General features: G+C 45.7%; 1 protein-coding gene across 2 annotated transcripts in view; it reads right to left on the minus strand.

Moving 5' to 3' along the window:
* Positions 1-9637, minus strand: part of NPLOC4 (NPL4 homolog, ubiquitin recognition factor) — an 87549-nt gene extending 77912 nt beyond the window's left edge. For both annotated transcript variants that reach the window (XM_077166206.1, XM_077166207.1), the window contains exons 1-2: positions 9515-9637; positions 6197-6277 (exon numbers count right to left, since the gene is read on the minus strand). In XM_077166206.1, the coding sequence (XP_077022321.1) occupies positions 6197-6277; positions 9515-9529 (96 nt within the window). In that variant the 5' untranslated portion in view covers positions 9530-9637. The remainder of the gene's footprint in view (positions 1-6196; positions 6278-9514) is intronic.
* Between the last annotated feature and the right edge of the window lie 12330 nt (positions 9638-21967).

Raw genomic sequence — 21967 nt, forward strand, 5'->3', positions numbered from 1 at the left:
TTACTTAATGCGTAACCTGTCTTAGACAATCTGTCAAAATTTCTAGCATTTCCACGTATATCAGAGGAGTAAGCTGACCATGGTCAGCTACCACACAAAGATCAAACAGTGGACAATTTAGAATTCCCTGAAGACCCTGAGATCCACTTCTGTGTAGCAATGACCACGGTAGCAACGATCTTCTAGAAACCAATTCATCAGATAGCTGCTGTGGCTTCACTAGCATATCCCAGGCCCAGTGAGATACTCAGCAAAACACTTCAGTCTGCTGGCCTGCAGTCCCCACCTTTGTGAAAAGAAAAAGATCAGATCTTTTTTTTTGTAAATAGATGCCTAAGATGCTGTGCTGGTTTGAAAGGAAGTATGCCCCTTAAGAAAAGCCATGTTTTAATATAAATCCCATTTCTTAAAGGTAGAATAATTCCTATTCAATACTGTATGTTTGAAACTGTGATTGGATCATCTCCCTGGTTGATGTGATTTAGTTAAGAATGGTTGTTAAACTGGATTAGGTGACGACACGTCTCCACCCATCTGGGTGGATCTTGATTGGTTTATTGGAGTCCTATAAAAGAGGAAATATTTTGGAGAATGAGAGATTCGGAGAGAGCAGAGAATGCTGCAGCACCACGAAGCAGAGAGTACACGAGCCAGTGACCTCTGGAGATGAAGAAGGAAAACGCCTCCCGGGGAGGTTCATGAAACCGGAAGCCAGGAGAGAAAGCTAGCACGTGATGCTGTGTTCACCATGTGCCCTTCCAGCTGAGAGAGAAACCCTGAACTTCATCAGCCTTCTTGAACCAAGGTATCTTTCCCTGGATGCCTTTGATTAGACATTTCTATAGACTTGTTTTAATTGGGACATTTTCTCGGCCTTAGAACTGTAAACAAGCAACTCATTAAATTCCCCTTGTTAAAAGCCATTCCGTTTCTGGTATATTGCATTCCAGCAGCTAGCAAACTAGAACAGGTGCCTTCTCACTCCAATAGCCTACGGCCCTACAATTCTCTCAGCTTATGAAAAAAGAAAAATACATTTTTTACCACTAAAAAGATATGATCTGTTTGCAACAAATTCAAATAATACAGAAATGTATAAAGTAGAGACTGACAAACGTTTCCTGAAATGGGCCAGATAGGAAATATGGCTTTATCGACCTTACTACTTCTCTAGCAATTACTCAACTCGGCCAAAATAGCTCAAAAGCAGTCACAAACAATACGTAAATCAAGGAGTGTGGCTGCTGTGTCCCAATTAAAACTTTACTTACAAAAGGAGAGGGCCATACCTATAGGTACGCCCAAGAGTTACTTCTGGAAGCTCTCTTTTGCTGCTCAGATGTGGCCTCTCTCTCTCTCTCTCTAAACCCAACTCTGCAAGTGAAATCATTGCCCTCCCTACTACATGGGACACGACATTAAGGGTTGAAAATCTCCCTGGCAGCATGGGAGATGACTCTCAGGGATGAGCTGGCCCTGACACATGGGATCAGCAATGTCATCCTGACTAAAAAGGGGAAAAGAAGTGTAACGAACATCGTATCAGTGGCTGAAAGAGTTCAAATAAAGTCGAGAGGTTACTCTGGAGGCCATTCTTATGCAAGCTTCAGTTAGATAATGCTACCCACCATAGTTTGCCAAACCCCAAACAAAACCATTCCTGTCAACACTAGAGAATACCTGGGGCGTTATGAAAGATTCTACAGAGGTTCCATGCACTAGGGTTGCTTTCCAGAAGCCTTTAATCTCCAAATGGGTCCCCAGACCAGTTAAGTCCTGAAATGCAGAGGGGCCAGCTTCTCCAGAACATCAACTAGTTCCATTCCCCTATCCTTTATTATCGACAGCCCTTTCTAATATGAAAAATAGAATGGCCACAGCCCAAATATCCCTAAAAAACGGGAGAAAGATCCCCAGGGATGAGTCCACCAGCCCTGGCGCCATGGGATCAACAATGTCATCCTGACCAAAAGGAGGAAAAGACATGTAACTAGTGAAGTATCAGTGGCTGAGAGTGTTCAAATAGAATCAAGAGGCTACTCTGGAGATCACTCTTACTTCAGTTAGACATTGCTACCTATCATAACTTGCCAAACCCCAATCAAAACCATTCCAACCAATCCTAAAGAACACCTAGGGTAATACATAAGATTCTACAAAGGTTCCATGAACTAGGGTAACTTTCCAGAAACCTACAACCTCCAGATGGGTCCCTGGACCAGATAAGCCCTGAAACCTAAAGGGCCCAGCCTCTACAGAACATCAGCTAGTTCCATCTCCCTACCCTGTATTACAGACAGACCCTTCCAACATGAAGTTAGAATGGTCATAGCCCAAATACCCCTAAAGAGTAGGACAGAAAGATCAAAGGTGATGGCAGTTATACAGAGAAGGTAGGTTTTAACAAACGAATATGATTGCTGAATCATTAAACTGATATTTCTTTTAGTCTCCAGTATCTTAGAGCAGCTAGAAGTAAAAACCTAAAATTGTGGAAATGTAACCCATGCCAAACTCTGAACTCTGTTCTCCAATTCACTGTTGTGCTGTGCTTTTAAGTTTATTACTTTTTTGTATATTCGTTATTTTTCACACACACACACACACAAAGTCAACTGTGATGATAATTGCATTGCTACATGATGATATTGTGAATCACTGATTAAACACTTGGATGTTTACATGGTATGTGAATACGTATCAATAAAATTGCATTAAATTTTTTTTTTAAAAATAGGACCACCAAATCTATTGGCTGAGCCCTCCATCTTGGGGTTTGCCCCTATGAAACTTATTCCTGAAAAGGACAGGCTAAGCCTACTTAAATTAGGCCTAAGAGTCACCTCTAGAGAACCTCTTTTATTGCTCAGTTGTGGCCTCTCTCTTTCTAAGCCAACAGGGCAAGGGAACTCACTTCCTTCCAGGGGTGTGTGAACCTCCCTAGTAATGAGGGACAGAAATTCTGGAATAATCTGAGACTCGGCATAAAAGGATTGAGAAAACATTCTTGACCAAAAGGGGGAAGAGAGAAATGAGCAAGATAAAGTTTCAATGGCTGAGAGATTTCAGAGTCAAGAGGTTATCTTGGAGGTTATTTGTATGTATTATATAGATACCCCCTTTTTAGTTTATGTTGTATTGGAATGGCTAAAGGTAAGTACCTGAAACTACAGGGCTGTGTTCCAGAAGCCTTGTTTCTTGAAGATGATTGTATAATGACATAGCTTTTACAATGTGACTGTGTGATTATGAAAACCTTGTTTCTAATGCTCCTTTTATCTAGGTTATGGACAGATGATTAAAAAATATGGATAAAAATAAACAAATAATGGGGGAACAAAGGGTAAAATAAATTGAGTAGATTGAAATACTAGTGGTCACTGAGAGGAAGGGGTAAGGTGTATGGTTTATATGTGTTTTTTCTTTTTTCTTTATTTTTCTAGGGTGATGCAAATGTCCAAAAAAATGATCATGGTGATAAATACACAACTATGTGATGAGACTGTGAGACACTGATTATACACCATGTATGGAATGTTTGTATGTTTGTATGAAAAATAAAAAAAAAAAGAGAGCAAGCCCAAGGGCCAGAGTTTGCCAACCTTTGATCTGAAGTATAAAGCAAAAGCCACTCTCCTTACTGAAGCCCTGTGCAATGAGAGTGACTCTTTTTAAGTCTAGCATGGGCTCTTTCACACAAACAAATGTGTAAGTGTGGCTTTATTAAAAAGAAAATAGAGTGGGATCATTCTATACATGTTTTTTTTCAAAACCTTGCTTTATCCACTCAACAATACAGCATGTTAGATTGTAAGCTCTTATAGCAGCCCCACTTAGTTTGAAGTTGTAAGTATATTTCTAGATTCTGAGACACTGAGCTACACATGTATCAGCTGGTAATTCACTGGAACGTTGACTAACTAAACCCTAAAATCCAAAAATGGAGTGCTGCAGCCCTGAAACTTAGCATAGCTACACACAATTAACAGTTAAAGCAACCAAAAAACAGACCTGGCCTCAATTAGAAATAAAACAAAGCCAATTTGGCTGGTACTAAGGTAAATCAGAATATGGGGTGAAAGATGATAGTGTATATACTCTAGACCTTCATCTACTATATGAGACCAAAGGCAGAGAGGTTTACTGGGTCTACAACCTAAATTTTCTGTAACACACAATCTAAATCAACCAGTCTGTACAACTCATTTAAACAGCTCAAACTCCTAGAGTCCAGAACGGGAACGAGGCTTTGTAATTCCATATAGCTTAATGTAATACCCAGGTACATCTCAGACTATGGTGGGCTGATAATTTGAAAGTATTGGTAGAGTCCCCTGAGGGTTCGAAAGGGGGAAAAAAATAGATCTATTAAACTTTCCCTTCTGGGAAACCCCTTGTACCCTCTCAAACAATAGGTCTATTTCCCATTTTAAGGTTTGTTCTTTTTTTTTTTTCTTTTCTTTTTTTTGGGTGCACGGTCTGGGAATCAAACCCAGGTCTCCCACATGGAAGATGGGCATTCTAATGGCTGAACTACCTGTGCACCCTAGGCCTGTTCTGAACACAACTTATTTCTGTAGTAGAGAAGCTAAGACTACCTACAACACGGCCTAAGAACTGCTTCCAGAAAACCTCTTTAGTTGCTCAGATGTGACCTCTCTCTCTCTAAGCCCAACTCTTCCTGACCAGAAAAGGGAAAAGTGTAATAAAATAAGGCAGCAGTGGCTAAGAAAGATCAAATAAAGTCAAGAGGTTATTCTGGAAGCTACTCTTATGAAAGCTTCAGATAGTGCAAATTGCTACGGTTTGCTAAACCCCAAACAACATCACTCTTGTTAACTCTTAAAAACAAATAGGGAGACTCTATAAAAAGTTTCGTGCAGTAAATGTGCTTTCCTATAATTTCCAGAAGATACCTAGATCAGGCAAATCCTGAAATCCAGAGGTACCAGCCTCTCCAAGATTATCAACTAATTACATCCCCCTAGCCTTTAGCATCGATACCCCTTCTTAACATGAAAAAGTCACAACAGGCATTGCCTAAAGATCCCTATAGACTGGGAGAAGGATCAAAGCAGAAGGAGGAATTATAACAAAGAAAATAGGATTTAATAAATGCGTATGACCACTGAAACACTATAATGATATTTCTTCTAGCCTCCAGTGTTTTGGAGCATCTAGAAGGAAAAACCTGAAATAGTGGAATGGCACCCCATAATAAACTCTGAAATCTGTTCTGTAGCTACCTATTGAAATGTACTTTGAAAATTATTGCTTTTTCTTTCTTTTCTTTGTATATATGCTATATTTCACAATAAAAAACATTTAAAAAAATATACAGGGGGTGCAAGGGTAGTTCAGTGGTAGAATTCTCACTTGCCACGCAAGAGACCCTGGTTCGATTCCCGGCCCATGCCCTTCCCAAGCGAACAAATGGAAAACCAAACAAAAATCCATAAAATGGTGCTGCAATAAGGGGTACTCATATGGAAAAAGAATGAAATGTGACTCCCGCCATATAGCATTCAAAAAACAAAACAAAACAAAAACTATATATACAGCATGTACATCTCCCACTCAGAACATATAGCTTCATCTCACTGTTTTTAAAAGAGCATGTCAATAAGAGGGAAGGGTAAGGAGTATGGTATGTGTGAGCTTTTTCTTTTTTCTTTTTATTTCTTTTCTTGGAGTGATGCAAATGATCTAAAAAATGATAATGGTGATGAATATACTACTATGTGATAATACTGTGAGCCACCGATTGTATACCATATGTGGAATGCGTCTATGTTAAGAATGTTCATGTTTGTATGCTGTTTCGGTTTGATAATAACAAAATAAATTAAATTAAAAAAAAAAAGAGCATGACACTCCTCAGCACACTCTTTTAAGCATCCTGTTTTGACGCACCATTAAGGTTTTTGCCAATTTTCAACTTTTATAAATTAAGTATTACTCCAATGAAATATTTTTACCTTTGGGCACTTGGGCCCACAATTTTAAGTAGCGGTTAACTGCGACACACAAACATCTTGTAGTAATCTAACCAAATTATGAAAGAGAAAAGCAATTTAAAAAGACCAAACTTAGGAGTGGAAGAAATTAGGAAATGAGGAAAAGAGAAAACGTACAGAAAAGGAGTAACAGCGGAGGATGAAGACGTTCCCAGTGGTAAATACCAAAGCTACGATACCTTTTTCAAAAACGCTGCGGCCGACTCTCGCTTTGTTGCTGTTATCCGCTTCACCCCATCTGGGGACTGAACACGGATTATCTGTTGTAAACAAGACAAGACAGTCACTGCACGCAAAAAGTTAGGTTCTAACATAATTTTAAGAATGAATGTGCTGCAGCTTTTCAGCAACTGGGCCAATGAAACTGAAAGTCAAACCCCACCCTTCCACTTTTGCACCCAACCCAATCTCTCCAGAAGACAAACCAGAGCGGTAAGACTCATCAGGGTTATGTGCCTTGACTCTCGTGTGTTAACCTGACTTGAAAATTTCCACTCAAAAAATACAACTTCAATTTTTAACCATTATAAAAATCTAAACACCAACTCTTTTTCCCCCTTCAGACTTTGAGATGTACAAAAATAAACACCATCAATCATGAATGCCCAGGTTCCTTAAAGATTTCACTGTTACCAAATCTATACACAGACATTAGCTTGACTTAAAAGAATCAAAAGAAATCTTCTAATTCATCATTTGCTTTTAATTTAAAAAATTAAAGAAATGAATGCCTTTAACATCACAGTAAAACTTAGCATGAGTTTTAAAAAATATTTTCATGGCAAGTCCGAAATGGTGCGAGGCCTGAAGACCATCGGACAGAGAGCTTGATTTTTATTGTAATGGAAGCCCTCCTGAAGAAGTGTCATTAGCACCCTGGCCAACTGTACAAGTCTCTACGTTTGTCAGGAAGCATGAAGCAGCACGCCCCGCTGCCAACACCCCGCTGCGCCAACTACCTCGAGGGATGCAGAGAGCAGACAGAGGAGTACATGCCAGAAGGTCCTCACCGTGCTATGTGTTCTCATTAATGCAGCAGCACTGAGATGCCAAATGTCACAAGGCCAGTGTCCAATATGTGACAAAATACCACAAAAGCTCAAGGTCTACTGAACTTTCCTCTGCTTTAGGATCCAACTAATTAAGAATAATCTAAATTTTCCTTTTAAAAAAAGCCTGGCCCTGTTTCTCAAATTTCTAACAAGCTTTACCTGACCTTAGTTACCTTACTGTTCTCAAAGTATTAGGGCTGTTTCGAATGGTCCCTATGACTATTCCAACTGTTAAAGGTATAACATCAAAAAAAAGGCCTAGGGCGGGCCACAGTGGCTCAGCAGGCAAGAAGGCAAGAATGCTTGCCTGCCATGCCAGAGGACCCGGGTTCGATTCCTGATGCCTGCCCATGTAAAAAAAAAAAAAAGGCCTAACATATTTTATATCTTTTTGTTTCTTAAACTATGTTTAATTTTTTCCCCTCTTCTGTGTGAAAGAGCAAGTACAAACTAGTTCTTCTGAATTAATTCTTTTGATTTCTGGTGCACTTCATTTTTGATTCATACCTAAGAAAGGTTCTCACAATGCATTAAGTGAATACTTCTGTACCTGTTTCAGAAATCTGTCTCCAGCACTAAGACACAAGAACAGAAGGACTCTGTTTTTCTGCAGGGGGTTCTGTGAAATGTCCTTTTGATCATTTAGGAACAAGAGTACGTCACTCAGCAATTTGAGGAGCTGAATGTCAGGCTTACATGATTCTGAGGAGTTCTACAAAGATATTAAGTCATTCTCATTGATTGTCTACAACAGGGCAGGGCAGTCTAGGTTTCTGAGACACACACAGTATTTAACAACAAAATCAAATGCAACCTGAACTGAGATAAGTACTAGCTTGTACTGTGACACAGGCTACACAATGAAATACACAAGACAAGGCAGACCTGGCAACATGGACACATAGCCTCTTAATAACTTAGGTTTTTGTATTTATAAGAAAATGGCCCAAGAATAATGGGGTGTTGAAGAACTGGTGAGATAAAATCAGTCATATGCACATATGTTTTAATAGATCTCTTTCTGGGTGGGCCACCGTGGCTCAGCAGGCAGAGTTCTCACCTGCCCTGCCGAAGACCCAGGTTCCTTTCCTGGTGCCTGCCCATGCCAAAAAAAAAAAAGATCTCTTTCTGAATTCAAAAAGCTTTTGGAAATCAATTTTAAAAGAAGGGTCTGTTTTAATTCCTCACAACCTAAGAAATTCTGTAAGGTACCAAGCTATGAGCAAAAGCCTAGCTGTATATATACTAGTGGGAAATGGGTCTTGTCTGAAACCACTTGCTTATGTTTCTTCAATTCAGTTTAAAATATTACAATAACAGAAAGTCTGAAAACAGATATGAGTGCTAATTCCTTATCTATTTCTAGAACTCCCCAGTGATTAGCAAATCTTATTTTTAAAGGAGTCAAATTTCTCTTGGGCCATTTGTTCCTTCTGCTCATCTCCAGGTGGGAAACAATGGGGAGGCTCCAGGGTCCCTCCAATGAGCTCGAGTTAAGAGAGGTAGGAATTAGAGAAAAGCCTTGCCCAAGGGCTGGAGCTTCCTGCAGAACCGAGACATCTGGACACAAGTAACCCACCATTCTGGACACAACACCTGGCAAAACTTCAGAGGCCATAAAGGTGCTAAAGCGTGCCCATAACTGGTCACCCGATACTGCTTTGATTCCCCTGAAAATCCCGAACATTTAACGCTAACCGAAATTCTTCTATCTGAACAGTCTGTTACTTTTCCTACCACATTTGCTTTTGAGGGAAAACTTTTCACAAGTTAACCAAGGACAGATGTTTCTGACTTTCACTGACTTTTTATTTTGGGGAGGGGGGGGAGGAGACAATTCCTCCTGTCTGGTCAACAGTGAAACCAAGGTTCTTCATAATATGCTTTTAAAACAGGCAGTTGTCAACTTTTCTTTACAACCGAGGGGCAAAAAACTAGTCAAGCCGCCGTATTTTCCTTTCGTGGGGAGGGAGTTCCGCAGCGCTCCGCTCGTACAACCTGCTCTCCTTCCAGTGACTCATGACAAGGCACTTACTGGGGTGGGGGTGGGGGCGCAGAGTGGAAGGAGATTAAGGGGGGAGTCGTAACCCGGCCTCTGAGGGGCCTTCAAATAAAGCCCACGAAGTCTGCCCGAGGCAGGGAGGCAGGCGAGGGGGGAAGACGGTTTCCCTTCAGCACAGCCGACGCTCCGTGCAGGAAGGCCCGGCCCGGGGTGCGGAACCCAAGTCGCGAATCTCCCGGCTGGGGTCGGAGAGGGACAGAAGCCGAGGGGGGTGAAAGCCGCCCCGGGGGAGAGCCCAGGCACCTCGGGGAGAGCCTTAACGCGAGGGAGGGGAAAGGGGCCGGGTCGCAGAGCCAGCCGGCGGGCCTCCGCCCCAGGCCGCGGCCGGCAAATCTGCTGCCTCATCCCGGCGCCCCGGCTCCCGCCCGGCCGCCACCACTCACGATGCTCTCGGCCATGGCAGCCGCTCCTCCCTCTGGGCTCGAGCCCCAGGCCGCAGCCGCAGCCTGCCGCCCCACGGGCCTCGCAGCCCCGGCCCCGGCCTCAGCCCCGGCCTCCCGCCGCCGCCGCCACCGTCGCTCCAGCTTCGCGGGCCCGGACTCCACCAGCCGCCGTGGGCGAGTGCCTCGCTCAATACGCTCCCCCCGGGCGCGCAGTCCCGCAAAGGAGGTTCCGGCCCCACCAATGGCTGCGCGCAGGCGCGGTGAGGCGCCGCCGCGCAGCCCCTGGAGCCCCGCCTCCTCACCCTGCCCGGCCACGCCCCGGAGTTCCCGCGCCCGGTGTGTGTCCGCGGGCCTCCACCGCGCGGATGATGGAGAAAACTGATGGAAGCGTGATTTTGGTTGTGGGTGTGTGAGTGGCTATGCTCATTATTATTATTATTTTTTAATCTTCGTTGCATTTTTGTTAAAATTTTTTTTTAAATATAACAACAAAAACATTCTTAACATATGATCATTCCGTTCTACATATATAATCAGTACCTCACAATGTCATCACATAGTTCCATATTCATCATCATGATCACTTCTTAGAACATTTGCATCAATTCAGAAAAAGAAATAAAAAGACAACAGAAAAAATTCATACATGCCATACCCCTTACCCCTCCCTTTCATTGATCACTAGCATTTCAATCTACTAAATTTATTTTAACTTTTGTTCACCCTATTATTCATCTTTATTCCATATGTTTTACTCGTCTGTTGACAAGGTAGATAAAAGGAGCATCAGACACGAGGTTTTCACAATCACACAGTCACATTGTGAAAGCTGTGTCATTACACAATCATCATCAAGAAACATGGCTACTGGAACACAGATCTACATTTTCAAGCAGTTCCCTCCAGCCTCTCTTTTACATCTTGAATAACAAGGTGATATCTGTTTAATGTGTAAGAATAACCTCCAGGATAACCTCTCAACTCTGTTTGGAATCTCTCAGCCAGTGACACTTTATTTTGTCTCATTTCTCTCTTCCCCCTTTTGGTGGAGAAGGTTTTCTCAATCCCTTGATGCTGAGTCTCATATGCTCATTATTAAAAAGACTCCTGGAATCTATAATTCCTGGAGGGTTCCTGGGTCAAATAAATCCTGAAACCTAGAGGGACCAGCCTCTCCAAACATTATCAATTGATTACATCCCCCTATCTTTAGTGTCGACGCCCCTTCTCAACATGAAAATGTCAGAAGGGACATTACCCTTCTCCGTACAGATTGGGGGGAGAATCAAAGGTGAAGCAGGAGGTATAACAGAGAAAATAGGATTTAACAAATGACTATGACTGCTGAATCACTGTATTAATATTCCTTCTAGTCTCCAGTGTTTTTTTTTATTCATCATCATGATCATTTTTTAGAACATCTGCATCAATTCAGAAAAAGCAATAAAAAGAAAACAGAAAAAAATTCATACTAAACCATGCCCCTTACCCCTCCCCTTCACCGATCACCAGCATTTCAGTCTACTAAATTTATTTTAACATTTGTTCCCCCATTATTTATTTATTTTTAATCAATATGTTTACTTGTCCCTCAAGGTAGACAAAAGGAGCATCAAACACAGGCTCTCACAACCACACAGTCACACTGGAGCACAGCTCCACATTTTCAGGCAGTTCCCTCCAGCTTCTCCATTACACCTTAACTAAACGGGTGATATCTCTTTAATGCTTAAGAATAACCTCCAGGATAACCTCTCGACTCTGTTTGGAATCTCTCAGCCATTGACACTTTATTTTGTCTCATTTCGCTCTTCCCCCTTTTGGTCGAGAAGGTTTTCTCAATCCCTTGATGCTGAGTCTCAGCTCATTCTAGGATTTCTGTCCCACGTTGCCAGGAAGGTCCACACCCCTGGGAGTCATGTCCCACGTAGATAGGGGGAGGGCAGTGAGTTTGCTTGCTGTGTCAGCCAAGAGAGAGAGGCCACATCTGAGCAACAGAAGACATTCTCCTGGGGGTGACTTTTTGACCTAATTTAAAGTAGGCTTAGCCTATCTTTTGCGGATTAAGTTTCATATGAACAAACCCCAAGATTGGAGGCTCGGCCTATTACTTTGGCTATCCCCACTGCCTGTGAGAATATCAAGAGTTCTCTACTTGGGGAAGTTGAATTTTCCCCCTTTCTCCCCATTACCCCAGGGGACTCTGCAAATACTTCCCTATTCACTGTTCAAATTCCTCTAGTCTCCAGTGTTTTGGAGCAGCTGGAAGGGAAAATCCGAGATGGTGGAATGGTAGCCCATGACAAACTCTGGGACATGTTCTGTAACTAGTTGTTGAAGTGTGCTTTGAAAATTATTACTTTTTTAATAAAAAAGTTTTTTTTTTTAAAAAGTGCAAAGAGGAAACAAAAGCAAGCATCCCAAATCTCAGCTGGAAATAAGGAGTTGGGCTACATTTGTGGAACAGTGTCCCAAACATCTCACTGTTCCCGCAGAAAGAGAGGAATCATTCAGAACAATGAGGGCACACCTTCAAGTTATTAAAAAAATATATATGTTTTAAGGTATCTTCCTGAATTTAACAGAAGACTAAATTGTATTTTAGATAAATGTATCTTCACGAGTTGTAATGTTTACATCCTGTTCTATGACCTCAGTTTAAGCTGTTACTTAACTTGGCTTATTCATTTCCAGCAACAAATATCTACTTGGGGTTTACTTTGTGCTTGACAAGATCCCATGATGTGGATAGAACAGAAATGAGATAGATTCCTGCCTTCACGGAACTGACCAGTGGGAGGCAGATTATAAACAGATCAGTGTGTAAACATGCGATGACAAGGAACCATCAGTCTTTGGCCATAAAATGGTCAAGAAAGACCCCTCTGAGGAGGTGATGTTTGAGCAGGGTCACACACAAATCAACGATGCAGATAGCTTGTGCTAGCTTGAAGCTTTATGTACCCCCAGAAAAGGCCATACTCTTTTCATCCACTCCTCTGGGTTCAGACCTGTTGTGGTTCGGACCTTTTGATTAGGTTGTTGCAATTGAGATGTGACCCTCCCCATTCAGGGTAGGTCTTAATCCATTTACTCAGGTCCTCTATGAGAGGATAAAGGACAGAAAAAGCTGAATGAGCACAGAGAGAAAAGCCCCAGAGAAGCCAAGAGAAGACCCAAGAAGCTCAGAGAGAGGCCACTGGAACCAGAAGCTGAAAGCAACAAAACCTGGGAGCAAAGGACCAGTAGACACTATCTGTTCCAGTTTGCAAGCTGCTGGAATGTGATATACCAGAACTGGAACGGCGTTCAAACAGGGCAATTTATTAAGTTGCAAGTTTAACATTCTAAGGCTGTGAAAATGTCCAAATGAAGGTAAGACTATAGCATGTCCAAATTAAGGCATCCAGGAAAAGACACTGTGACTCAAGAAGGCTGATGGCTCTATCATCTGGAAAGGCACAGGGTGATGTCTGCTGGCTTTCTCTCCCGACTTCTTGTTTCATGAAGCTCCCCTGGGGGCATTTTACTTCTCCATCTCCAAAGGTCTCTCGCTGCCTGGGCTCTTGTGGCTCCAATAAGCAACTCCATCTTGAATGGGTGGAGACACATCTCCATGGACACCAACTAATCAACAGTTACCACCCACAATTGGGGGGGAATATCTCCATGGGAACAATCAAAAAAAATTCCAGCAATATTGAACGAAAATTAAAGGGCCTGGCTTTTCTGGGGTGCATAATAGCTTCACACTGGCATGCTGTCTGACAGAGGAACCCCAGATGCTGACAGCCTGTCTTCAGAGAAGGTATCATCCTGTGGATATCTTTTTTTTTTTTAATTTTTAATTTTTTTAAAAATATAACAGCAAAGAACCACAAACATTCTTAACATATGATCATTTTTATTTATTTATTTGTTTTGCTTTTTGGCATGGGCAGGCTCCAGAAACTGAACCTGGGTCTCCAGCATGGCAGGCAAGAACTCTGCCACTGAGCCACCATTGCCCACCTCTTTTTGCTTCTCTTCTATCCAAACTTACTTGTTCTCTGTAAGGGCCAGGGTCGGCCTTCTTCATTTCATCTCCCATTGTAGTCAGGTCCGGGCACTGGCATATTGTCAAACACATTATTAGACATTGTTTTCCTTTTATTCCACTATACTACAAGAAGGATATTACACTGATTTTGAAATTATGCATGTAGGGAAGTTATATTATCTGTGAATATCATTTTGGAATAGAAAAATGGATATTAAAAAAAAAGACGCATTGGCTCTGATGGTATGAGAACCACAGATCAGAGGATGCCTGTGGGAAAGCCTGACCAGTATGGGCTCGAGCAAAAGACCCCTCGAGGAAACATGGTCTAGGAAATGGAAAGTCAGGGGAATAGGTGGTTTATCCACGTGGGCATGGGAAGCACCTCCCCTGATGATGGAAGCACCAGTGGAGAGAAACCAGGAGAAGGAGGCACTGAAGGAGGCCGAGTCACCAGGAGGAAGGAGGATGGACCTGAGAGAGGGAGATGGAGTCAGTGGGATGAAACAGAATCAGTGACCTCCCACCTCTCTGCCCACCGTGGCCCCCCCTGTCCCAACGCCCCGAGGTCTCCTTTCTAGCCCACACCTAGGTTGGCTAGATTTCTTCCAGTAGTTTCCTTCAAAAAGGGCTTATGGACTGTTCATTCCGGGTCCTGCCTGCCTGGAAATATCTGTAACTGAGGATAATCTAGTAGGGATAAAGCTCTTAGAGCACATCTTCTTTCCCTTGACTTTTTTTACACATTGTTCATTGTGTCCTGGCCTCCTGGGATATTATTAGGAGAATGTCTGAATTTTTTGCTACTTGAATACAACTTGCTTTTTCTGCTTGGGAACCCATATGATTTTTTTAGAAGTCAAGTTTACTAAGACATCATTTACATACAATAAAAGTTCCCCTATTAAAGTGTGTAGTTAGATGAGTTTTGATAAATGTATGTATCTACCACCACATTCAAGATTTAGAACATTTCTGTTACCAAAGCCAGTGGATTTTCTCCCCGATGCGTTCCAATGGCCAATCTCCAGCTTTTAAAGAGAGAAAGAATTTATTGCTAGGAGAGAAGCAGGAAATCAGATGGCCTATTAGCCCAAAAATCTCTCCTTGAACTGCAGTAATACTGATAGTTTTATAGTATCAAAAAATGGGCAGGTTTTAGGATAATGTGTGCAATGGCTCCAGATGACATAATTGGAGGTGATTTAATTATTACTCATGCATAGATTGATCACATGCTTGTCACAGAATGTAAGAAAATGGTAGCCTTGATATGATGATGGGTGTGATTTTTAGTAGTTTAATGAGGCACTGGTCCCTTGTAGGTGAAAGTCTAAGCTACTGCGCATGTCAGGCAGACCCATTTTGTTTGGATCCTGCTTCAGTTATCAGGATAACTTTGGATACAGGGTGGGTTAGTTCTGGGCCAACCCAAGACTCTTCATTAATAAACATTAGAGGCTGTCTTGGTGGTCACAAGATTCCAAAGTCAAAAAAAAAGACAAAATGGGTAGAAGTGAGAGTCGGTCACAAAGTTTTCTACAATTACAAGAGCACAAAATAATGGCTATAAAAGTGTACTGGTTTGAAAGGATGTATGTCCCCTAGAAAAGCCATGTTTTAATCTAAATCCCATTTCGTAAAGGTAGAATAATCCCTATTCAACATAAATGCTTGAATCTGTAATTAGATCATCTCCCTGGAGATGTAACCCAATCAAGAGTGGTTGTTAAACTGGATTAGAGGTGTGTCTCCACCCATTTGGGTGGGTCTTGATTAGTTTCTGAAGTTCTGAGAGAACAGAGCAGAATGACGTAGCCATGAGAAGCAGAGTCCACCAGCCAGCGACCTTTGGAGATGAAGAAGGAAAATGCCTCCCGGGGAGTTTCAGAAAACAGGAAGCCAGGAGAGAAAGCTAGCAGATGACGCCATGTTCGCCATGTGCCTTTTCAGATAAGAGAGAAACCTTGACTGTGTTCACCATGTGCATTCTCACTTGACAGAGAAACCTGGAACTTCATGGGCCTTCTTGAACCGAGGTATCTTTCCCTGCATGCCTTTGATTGGACATTTCTATAGACTTGTTTTAATTGGGACATTTTCATGGCCTTAGAACTGTAAACTAGCAACTTATTAAATTCCCCTTTTAAAAAGCCATTCCGTTCCTGCTATATTGCATTCTGGCAGCTAGCAAACTAGAATAACAATCATTATCAAGAGATCAAGGCAGCTGGGTTACAGTTCAGAGATGCCAGGTCCTTTCCGCTTTCTACTCCAATATATCAGAAGCAAAAAGGAATATCTGTATAAGGATTGGGCAACCATAATCATACCTTAAATCCTGATTTCTCAGTTACGTATCCATTACTCCAGCAAAGTTCTCTTTCAATCAGTCCCCACCGCAGGCAAATGCTGGTCTGTCTGCCCTCCTCGTGGCTTTGCCTTTTCTCGAGTGTCACATAAATGGGACCACACAGGATGTAATTTTTTGCATGTCCGGCTAATCCCACTTCCCGGTGTTACTGTGTTTGTACCGCTCCTTCGTTCCAGTTGCTGAGCCAGAGGCCAGCACGTGCATACCACTTTGTTTATCCATCCAGCCCTCATCATTTCAATCATTTTATTTTTACACTCGTGCCTCTTCTTTGAGCTCCTTTTTATTTGTTCCCTTCCTCAATTCTGCCACTACTCCAGCAGTGACTCGCAAAGGGCCACTTTAGGCAGGACCAGGCCTCATCACAGAAGCTTTCCAGAGGCTTCGTGGAAGTCATTACCACCGCCAAATTATATACCTGAGTGCAATTAAAACAGGGAACATTCTGTTGTATTTATGTCCCTGTAATTAAAAAAAAAAAAAAATTCCCAAGTATGGTGGTTAGGTTCAGGTGTCAACTTGGCCAGGTGATGGTTCCTAGTTCTGTGGACGTGAATTATTAGCATGTGAAACTCATCTATGGCTGATGACATCCGCAGTCAGCTAAGGGGCGTGGCTTCTGCAATGAGTGACGTTTAATTTAATTAGCTGGAGGCTTAAGAGAAAGGTCAGAAGAGAGCTCAGCGCAGCACAGCCCAAGCAGCTCAGCACACCTCATCTCAGCATGCGCAGCTCAGCCCAGACGTTTGGAGATGCGGAAAGGAATCACCACAGGGAAAGCTGTTGGAACCCAGAAGCTGGGAGAGAAGGCCAGCAGACCTTGCCATATACCTTCCCATGTGACAGAGAAACTCTGATGACAGTTAGCTGTCTTTCCTCTGAAGAACTGTAAGTTTTTAACTAAATAAATCCCTTTTTATTAAAAGCTGATCCATCTCTGGTGCATTGAGTGCTGGCAGCTTTGGCAAAGGAAAACACCAAGAAAAAAACAATTCTGGCATAACAAGAAGGTATCATTATATGAGCAAATTGTGGGGGGTTAGAAATATGCCCCACAAATTTGTTGACACTCCTTCCATGCAGATGCAAGGGTCTGGCTGCTTACCTGGAATCTGGGAGGTTTGTGACCACTTGGAGCTGTAGAATCCCATGGAAGTAATTCCGGGACATCGGAGGCTGGGTCGGAAAAGGCCATGCAGATTCCACCTGAGACCCCTGGACCCTGTCCTCAGAACCTGAGTGTTCTAGTTTGCTAGCTGCCAGAATGCAGCATACCAGAAACAGAATGGCTTTTAAAAAGGGGAATTTAATAAATTGCTAGTTTATAGTTCTAAGACCATGAAATTGTCCCAATTAAAACAAGTATCTATAGAAATGTCCAATCTAAGGCATCCAGGGAAAGATACCTTGATTCAAGAAGGCCGATGATGTTCAAGTTTTCTCTCTCAAGTGGAAAGGCACGTGGTAAACACGGCGTCATCTGCTAGTTTTCTCTCCTGGCTTCCTGTTCAATCAAATTCCCCGGGAGACGTTTTCCTTCTTCATCTCTAAAGGTCACTGGCTGGTGGACTCTGCTTCTTGTGGCTGTGTCGTTCTGCTGTGGCTTTCTTGCGGCTCTACAAAGGGACTCTCTCCGAAACGTTTCCTCTTTCAAAGGGTTAATGGTTGGAGTCACAACTCCATCAAGCTATCTGATCAACAGTTACCACCCATAATCGGGTGAGTCACTCCCAGCTGGGCGGTGCGATGGTGGTTCAGTGACAGAGTTCTCGCCTGCCATGCTCGATTCCCGGTGCCTGCCCATGCTGAGAAAAAAAAGAAATGCTCCCAGCCAGCAATATTGAATGAGGATTCAAGGACATGGCTTTTCTGGGGTCCACCACAGATTCAAACCAGCACACCAAGGCTACCGTGTTGCAAGGAGGCTGGGCCACGTGGGGAGGCCATGGGTGAGTGTGCCAGTCGCTAGTCCCAGGTGATCCCCATCTTCCAGTTGTCCCAGCCCAGGTGACACAGGTGGGAGCTAGGAAGCCTCCCACCTTCCCGCTTGAGGCCCCAGCCACTACGGAGCAGAGACGGGCCACCCCCCAACACCTAGCCCCGGGCCTTGCCCCAATTCCTGGACCCCTAGAATCTGCGAGCACAATAAAATGGTTTTTGTTTGACACCAGCAAGTTTTAGGGCGGTTTGTGAGTCAGCAGTAGATGGGCCTGACCTAGAGGAGTTACGTATACTTGAATTGCGATGCATACGTGAAGACTAATTGTTGGTAAATTATAGACCAAATATATCATGGGTGCAAAAAGGCGTGGGTGAGCACTCTAAACTAAACTGGCGATGATGAAGCTAAGTGGACATAAACCGTTATTAAAGACCAGGAACAGCGGTAACTGAAGGCAGTGACCCTCAGCCGCCCTTATAAGGGTTCCTTCCCACGTGGTGGGAGTCCATGGGCTCGAGGGCCACTAGGTTTCAGCAGAAAGCCCCTTTGTCACTCTAGTGGACTCCCACGGGACACAAATTTTAGGTTATAAATAGCACGTCTGAACACCGTCTAACTCATGCTAACCTCCTCCTTCTGTCTCCCTTTCCCTGTTCTGCATAGGGTGTGCCGTTTGGGTGGTGGCATGGGGAAGGGCTGAGCCGGGGCAGAGCCGTTGCCCTGCAGGTGGGACCTGGCAAGGGGTGGTCTGTCTCCTTTGGGGTGGGGACACTCCGTCATCAGGGTCCCGGCTCCAGCTCCTGGCCTGGCCCCAGCATCCTCAGCAGCAGAGCAGACTTTTAAGGGGTGAAGGCCTGTGGTCTCCCTGTCGCCCTCAGAGGACACTCCAGAGACCTCAGTGGGCCTCTGCAGTCTGACCCTGCCACCTGTCCTGTCACTCTCCAACACAGGTCCCAACTGCTCTGCTGCCTTCCATCTTCACCCCTGCTGCTCCCCAAGAGCTGGGGTACCCCGCCTGAAGCCCTTACTGCCCCGAGCCACGGAGAGGGCCGGCAGCTCCCCGCTGAGTGTCCCTTGGGGGACTGCCCTCGTGTGAAGAGACCTCAGGCCCGCCACATCCTGTGATGGTTCAGGGGTGCCAGGGATACCAGTTTGGGACAACTCTGCAGGGTCAACTCTCAACTTCTCCCTGTGTGTGTCCTGCTTCCCTCACATCCCCGCGGAGCCTGATCCTGAGGGCATGTCCGAGGCCACGGCCTGCCCCCCCAGGGGCCTCCCTGAGGGTTTCCCTGCAGCTTGCTCCCTCACGGCGGAGATTTCCTCACAGACATCTTCTTCTATAGGACAACGCCTCCCCCAGCACCCTTTACCCTTCTTCCTTCCTTGCTGTACTTTCCTTCATAATCCTTATCACACATAGCACAGAGGATATTTGCTCATTTATTTATTTACTGTATGGCTGCCTCTGCACTAAATAGAAGTTCCTGATGACAGGGGGAGGGGTGGGGGGAAGAAGGTGGGGGGTGGTGTTTCTCTGGCATGTAACAAATCCTTGTACCTGTTATATGTGAGCACAGCGATGCTGTGTAACAAACAATCCCTAATTTAGAGGCTTAACACTCACCTCGGGATACTGCTGATCAGGAGTCGAGGCCAGGCTTAGCAAGGAGTTTCTTCTGTGATATGGGCACTGGCCATGGGGAGGGCACTGGCCATGGGGTGGGCATTGGCCATGGGGAGGACAGTGGACGTGGGGTGGGCACTGGCCTTGGGGACGGCACTGGCCGTCGGGAGGACATTGGCCGTGGGGAGGGCACTGGCCGTGGGGAGGACACTGGCCACGGGGTGGGCATTGGCTGTGGGGAGGGCACTGGCCGTGGGGTGGGCACTGGCTGAGGGGAGGGCACTGGACGCGGGGTGGGCACTGGCCGTGGGGAGGACACTGGCCGTGGGGAGGGCACTGGCATGGGGCACACACCCACAGTCTCTTTCCATCACTTTATCACCAAAGCAAGTCCCAAACTCAGGCCAAATCCGGGAGGGCAGGCAGCAGATTGCACCTCTGGCTGAAAAGAGCCCCGGCGCCACATTCCAAAGGGCACAGACACAGGCCGATTTGCACGATTGTAGCCAATTTTGCAATCTTGCATTGTACTATAGCGCTCAGTAAAGACTCAATTGAACGATCAGATGAGTGAGCGAACGAACACAGGGTGATTCAGTAATACTCTTGCCTAACGTCTGCATTTTTTAAAAACAGAAAGAAGGATGGGGCTGGTGTCGAGCAGTGCACCAGGGGTGGACTAGAGTGGATGTGGGTCCTTTCCTCCAGTTCCCCAGAAGCTGGGCCCCCATCCCGTACTGGAAGACCCCCCTCCCCTAGGAGGAAGGGCCTGCTCCCACCCTGAAAGCTCAAAACGCCAAACGCTGCCTTTCCCAGCCTCCTTACCAAGGCCGGGACCTTGACTTTAAATTGGCACCGAGGACTGGGAAGAAGCGACACAGATTCCCTCTGCCGAGCGTGGGGACAGTGACTGTCCCAGAGACTCCAGGGCAGCGTGCTGGCTGTGCCGGCTCCATGGTCGGCTTTGTGGCTGTGGTCCCGGCTGTCCCTCTTCGTGTCCCTTCCTGCTTTATTGGACCAGGTGTGGCTCTGTGTGGGCAGCCAGGCCGCCTCTCTGAGAGGCTCTATTATTAGAAAGCCGCATTTGCTCATGTTCGCATCAGGGACACGGGAAGAACTCACTTTTGGGATCAGGGGAGCCACAGACCCTCTTTTGAGAATCGCTGCTCACCCCTCAGCCGAGTCCCACCTGCAGCGTGAGCTGCGGGCAGAAGCCCCGTGCTGCCCGTGAGCGTGTGCAGGGGGTGGCAGGACAGCAGCCCCCACGTGGGGGAAATGCTGTTGCCCTTACAAAGGTTTGGAGGCAATGCAAACCCTGCCTAGTGGCGCAGAGCTGAGACCCTGCCTGCGAGCAGGAGGGTGAAATTACAGAACAGAGTGGACTGAAGTGAACAGGGTACCAAAGGCCCAGGGAGGGGAGGCGTGGGCGCGGGAGGAGGTGATCGTAGCGGAGTTAGGGCGTGGGAGGGCTCCTGCTGACAGCTACCACACGTGGGGGTCCCAGGGCCCAGGTGCTGAACCTACTGGGGCTGCCCACAGCCCACTTGGCCAGATGGTAAAGTGGTGGGAAAAGTGACAGTGGATAGAGCTGCAAAGAGAGATTGGGCCTCCGATGTCAAACAAAGAAGCTGAAACAAAGTGGGAGAGGATGATGGAAACCGGCTGGGGCATGCAAAGGTGGAAGGAGGTCACCTTTATGTGGCCATGGAAGCAGGCAGCAGAGGGCCCCCTCTCAGGCTCTGCCCCCGTGGCCTCCAGAAGTCCCAGTAAGCCACCCTGAACTTAGACCTGCCTCTCTAAACCCCCTGCATCTCTGCAAGCTGAAGAGGCTTGCCTCCATTTTACAAGTGAGGACAGTGAGACCTGGGGCTGCGAGGCCTGGGGAGGGAGGGGTAGTGAGGCTTCAGGGGAGGTGGTGAGCCTGGCGGGGGTGGGGGGAGGCCTGGGGGGAAAGGCCTGGAGGGGGGAGGCCTGGGGGGGAAGGCGAACCCTGGAGGGCATGAGGCCTGGGGCTGGTGGTGAGGTCTGGGGAGGGGGAGGCCTAGGGGTTTGTGAGGCCTGGGGGAGGTGGCAAGGCCTGGGGGGTGAAGTCTGTGGGGGGGGTGAAGCCTGGGTGGGTTGAGGACTGTGGGGACGAGGCCTGGGGGGTAGGGGAGGTGGCGCCTGGGAGCTGCTGCCCAAGGCCTGGCAGGGGTGGTGCCGGGCTGGGTCCACCCTGAGCCTCCCTGCCCCCCACACCAGGCGGCTTGGCCTCTGAGAGCCAGACAATGTGACAGTGACCCTCGGAGTGCACATCCTGTCCAGGTGGTGGCCGCGTGGCTGGGGTGCTTCTAGCCACCAGGGCACAAGGGTGACCGTGGCCCAGTCCTGCCCCTGAGAAGGTTGGGGATGGGTGGGTGGGGAATAAGCCCCCAACCCAGGAACCTCGACAGCAAGGAAGGGGCGATTTGGCAGTGCACATTGTCTGTCTTTTT

This window comes from Tamandua tetradactyla, chromosome 6 (genome assembly GCF_023851605.1).
Source record: "Tamandua tetradactyla isolate mTamTet1 chromosome 6, mTamTet1.pri, whole genome shotgun sequence".
NCBI classification, from domain to species: Eukaryota; Metazoa; Chordata; class Mammalia; order Pilosa; family Myrmecophagidae; genus Tamandua; species Tamandua tetradactyla.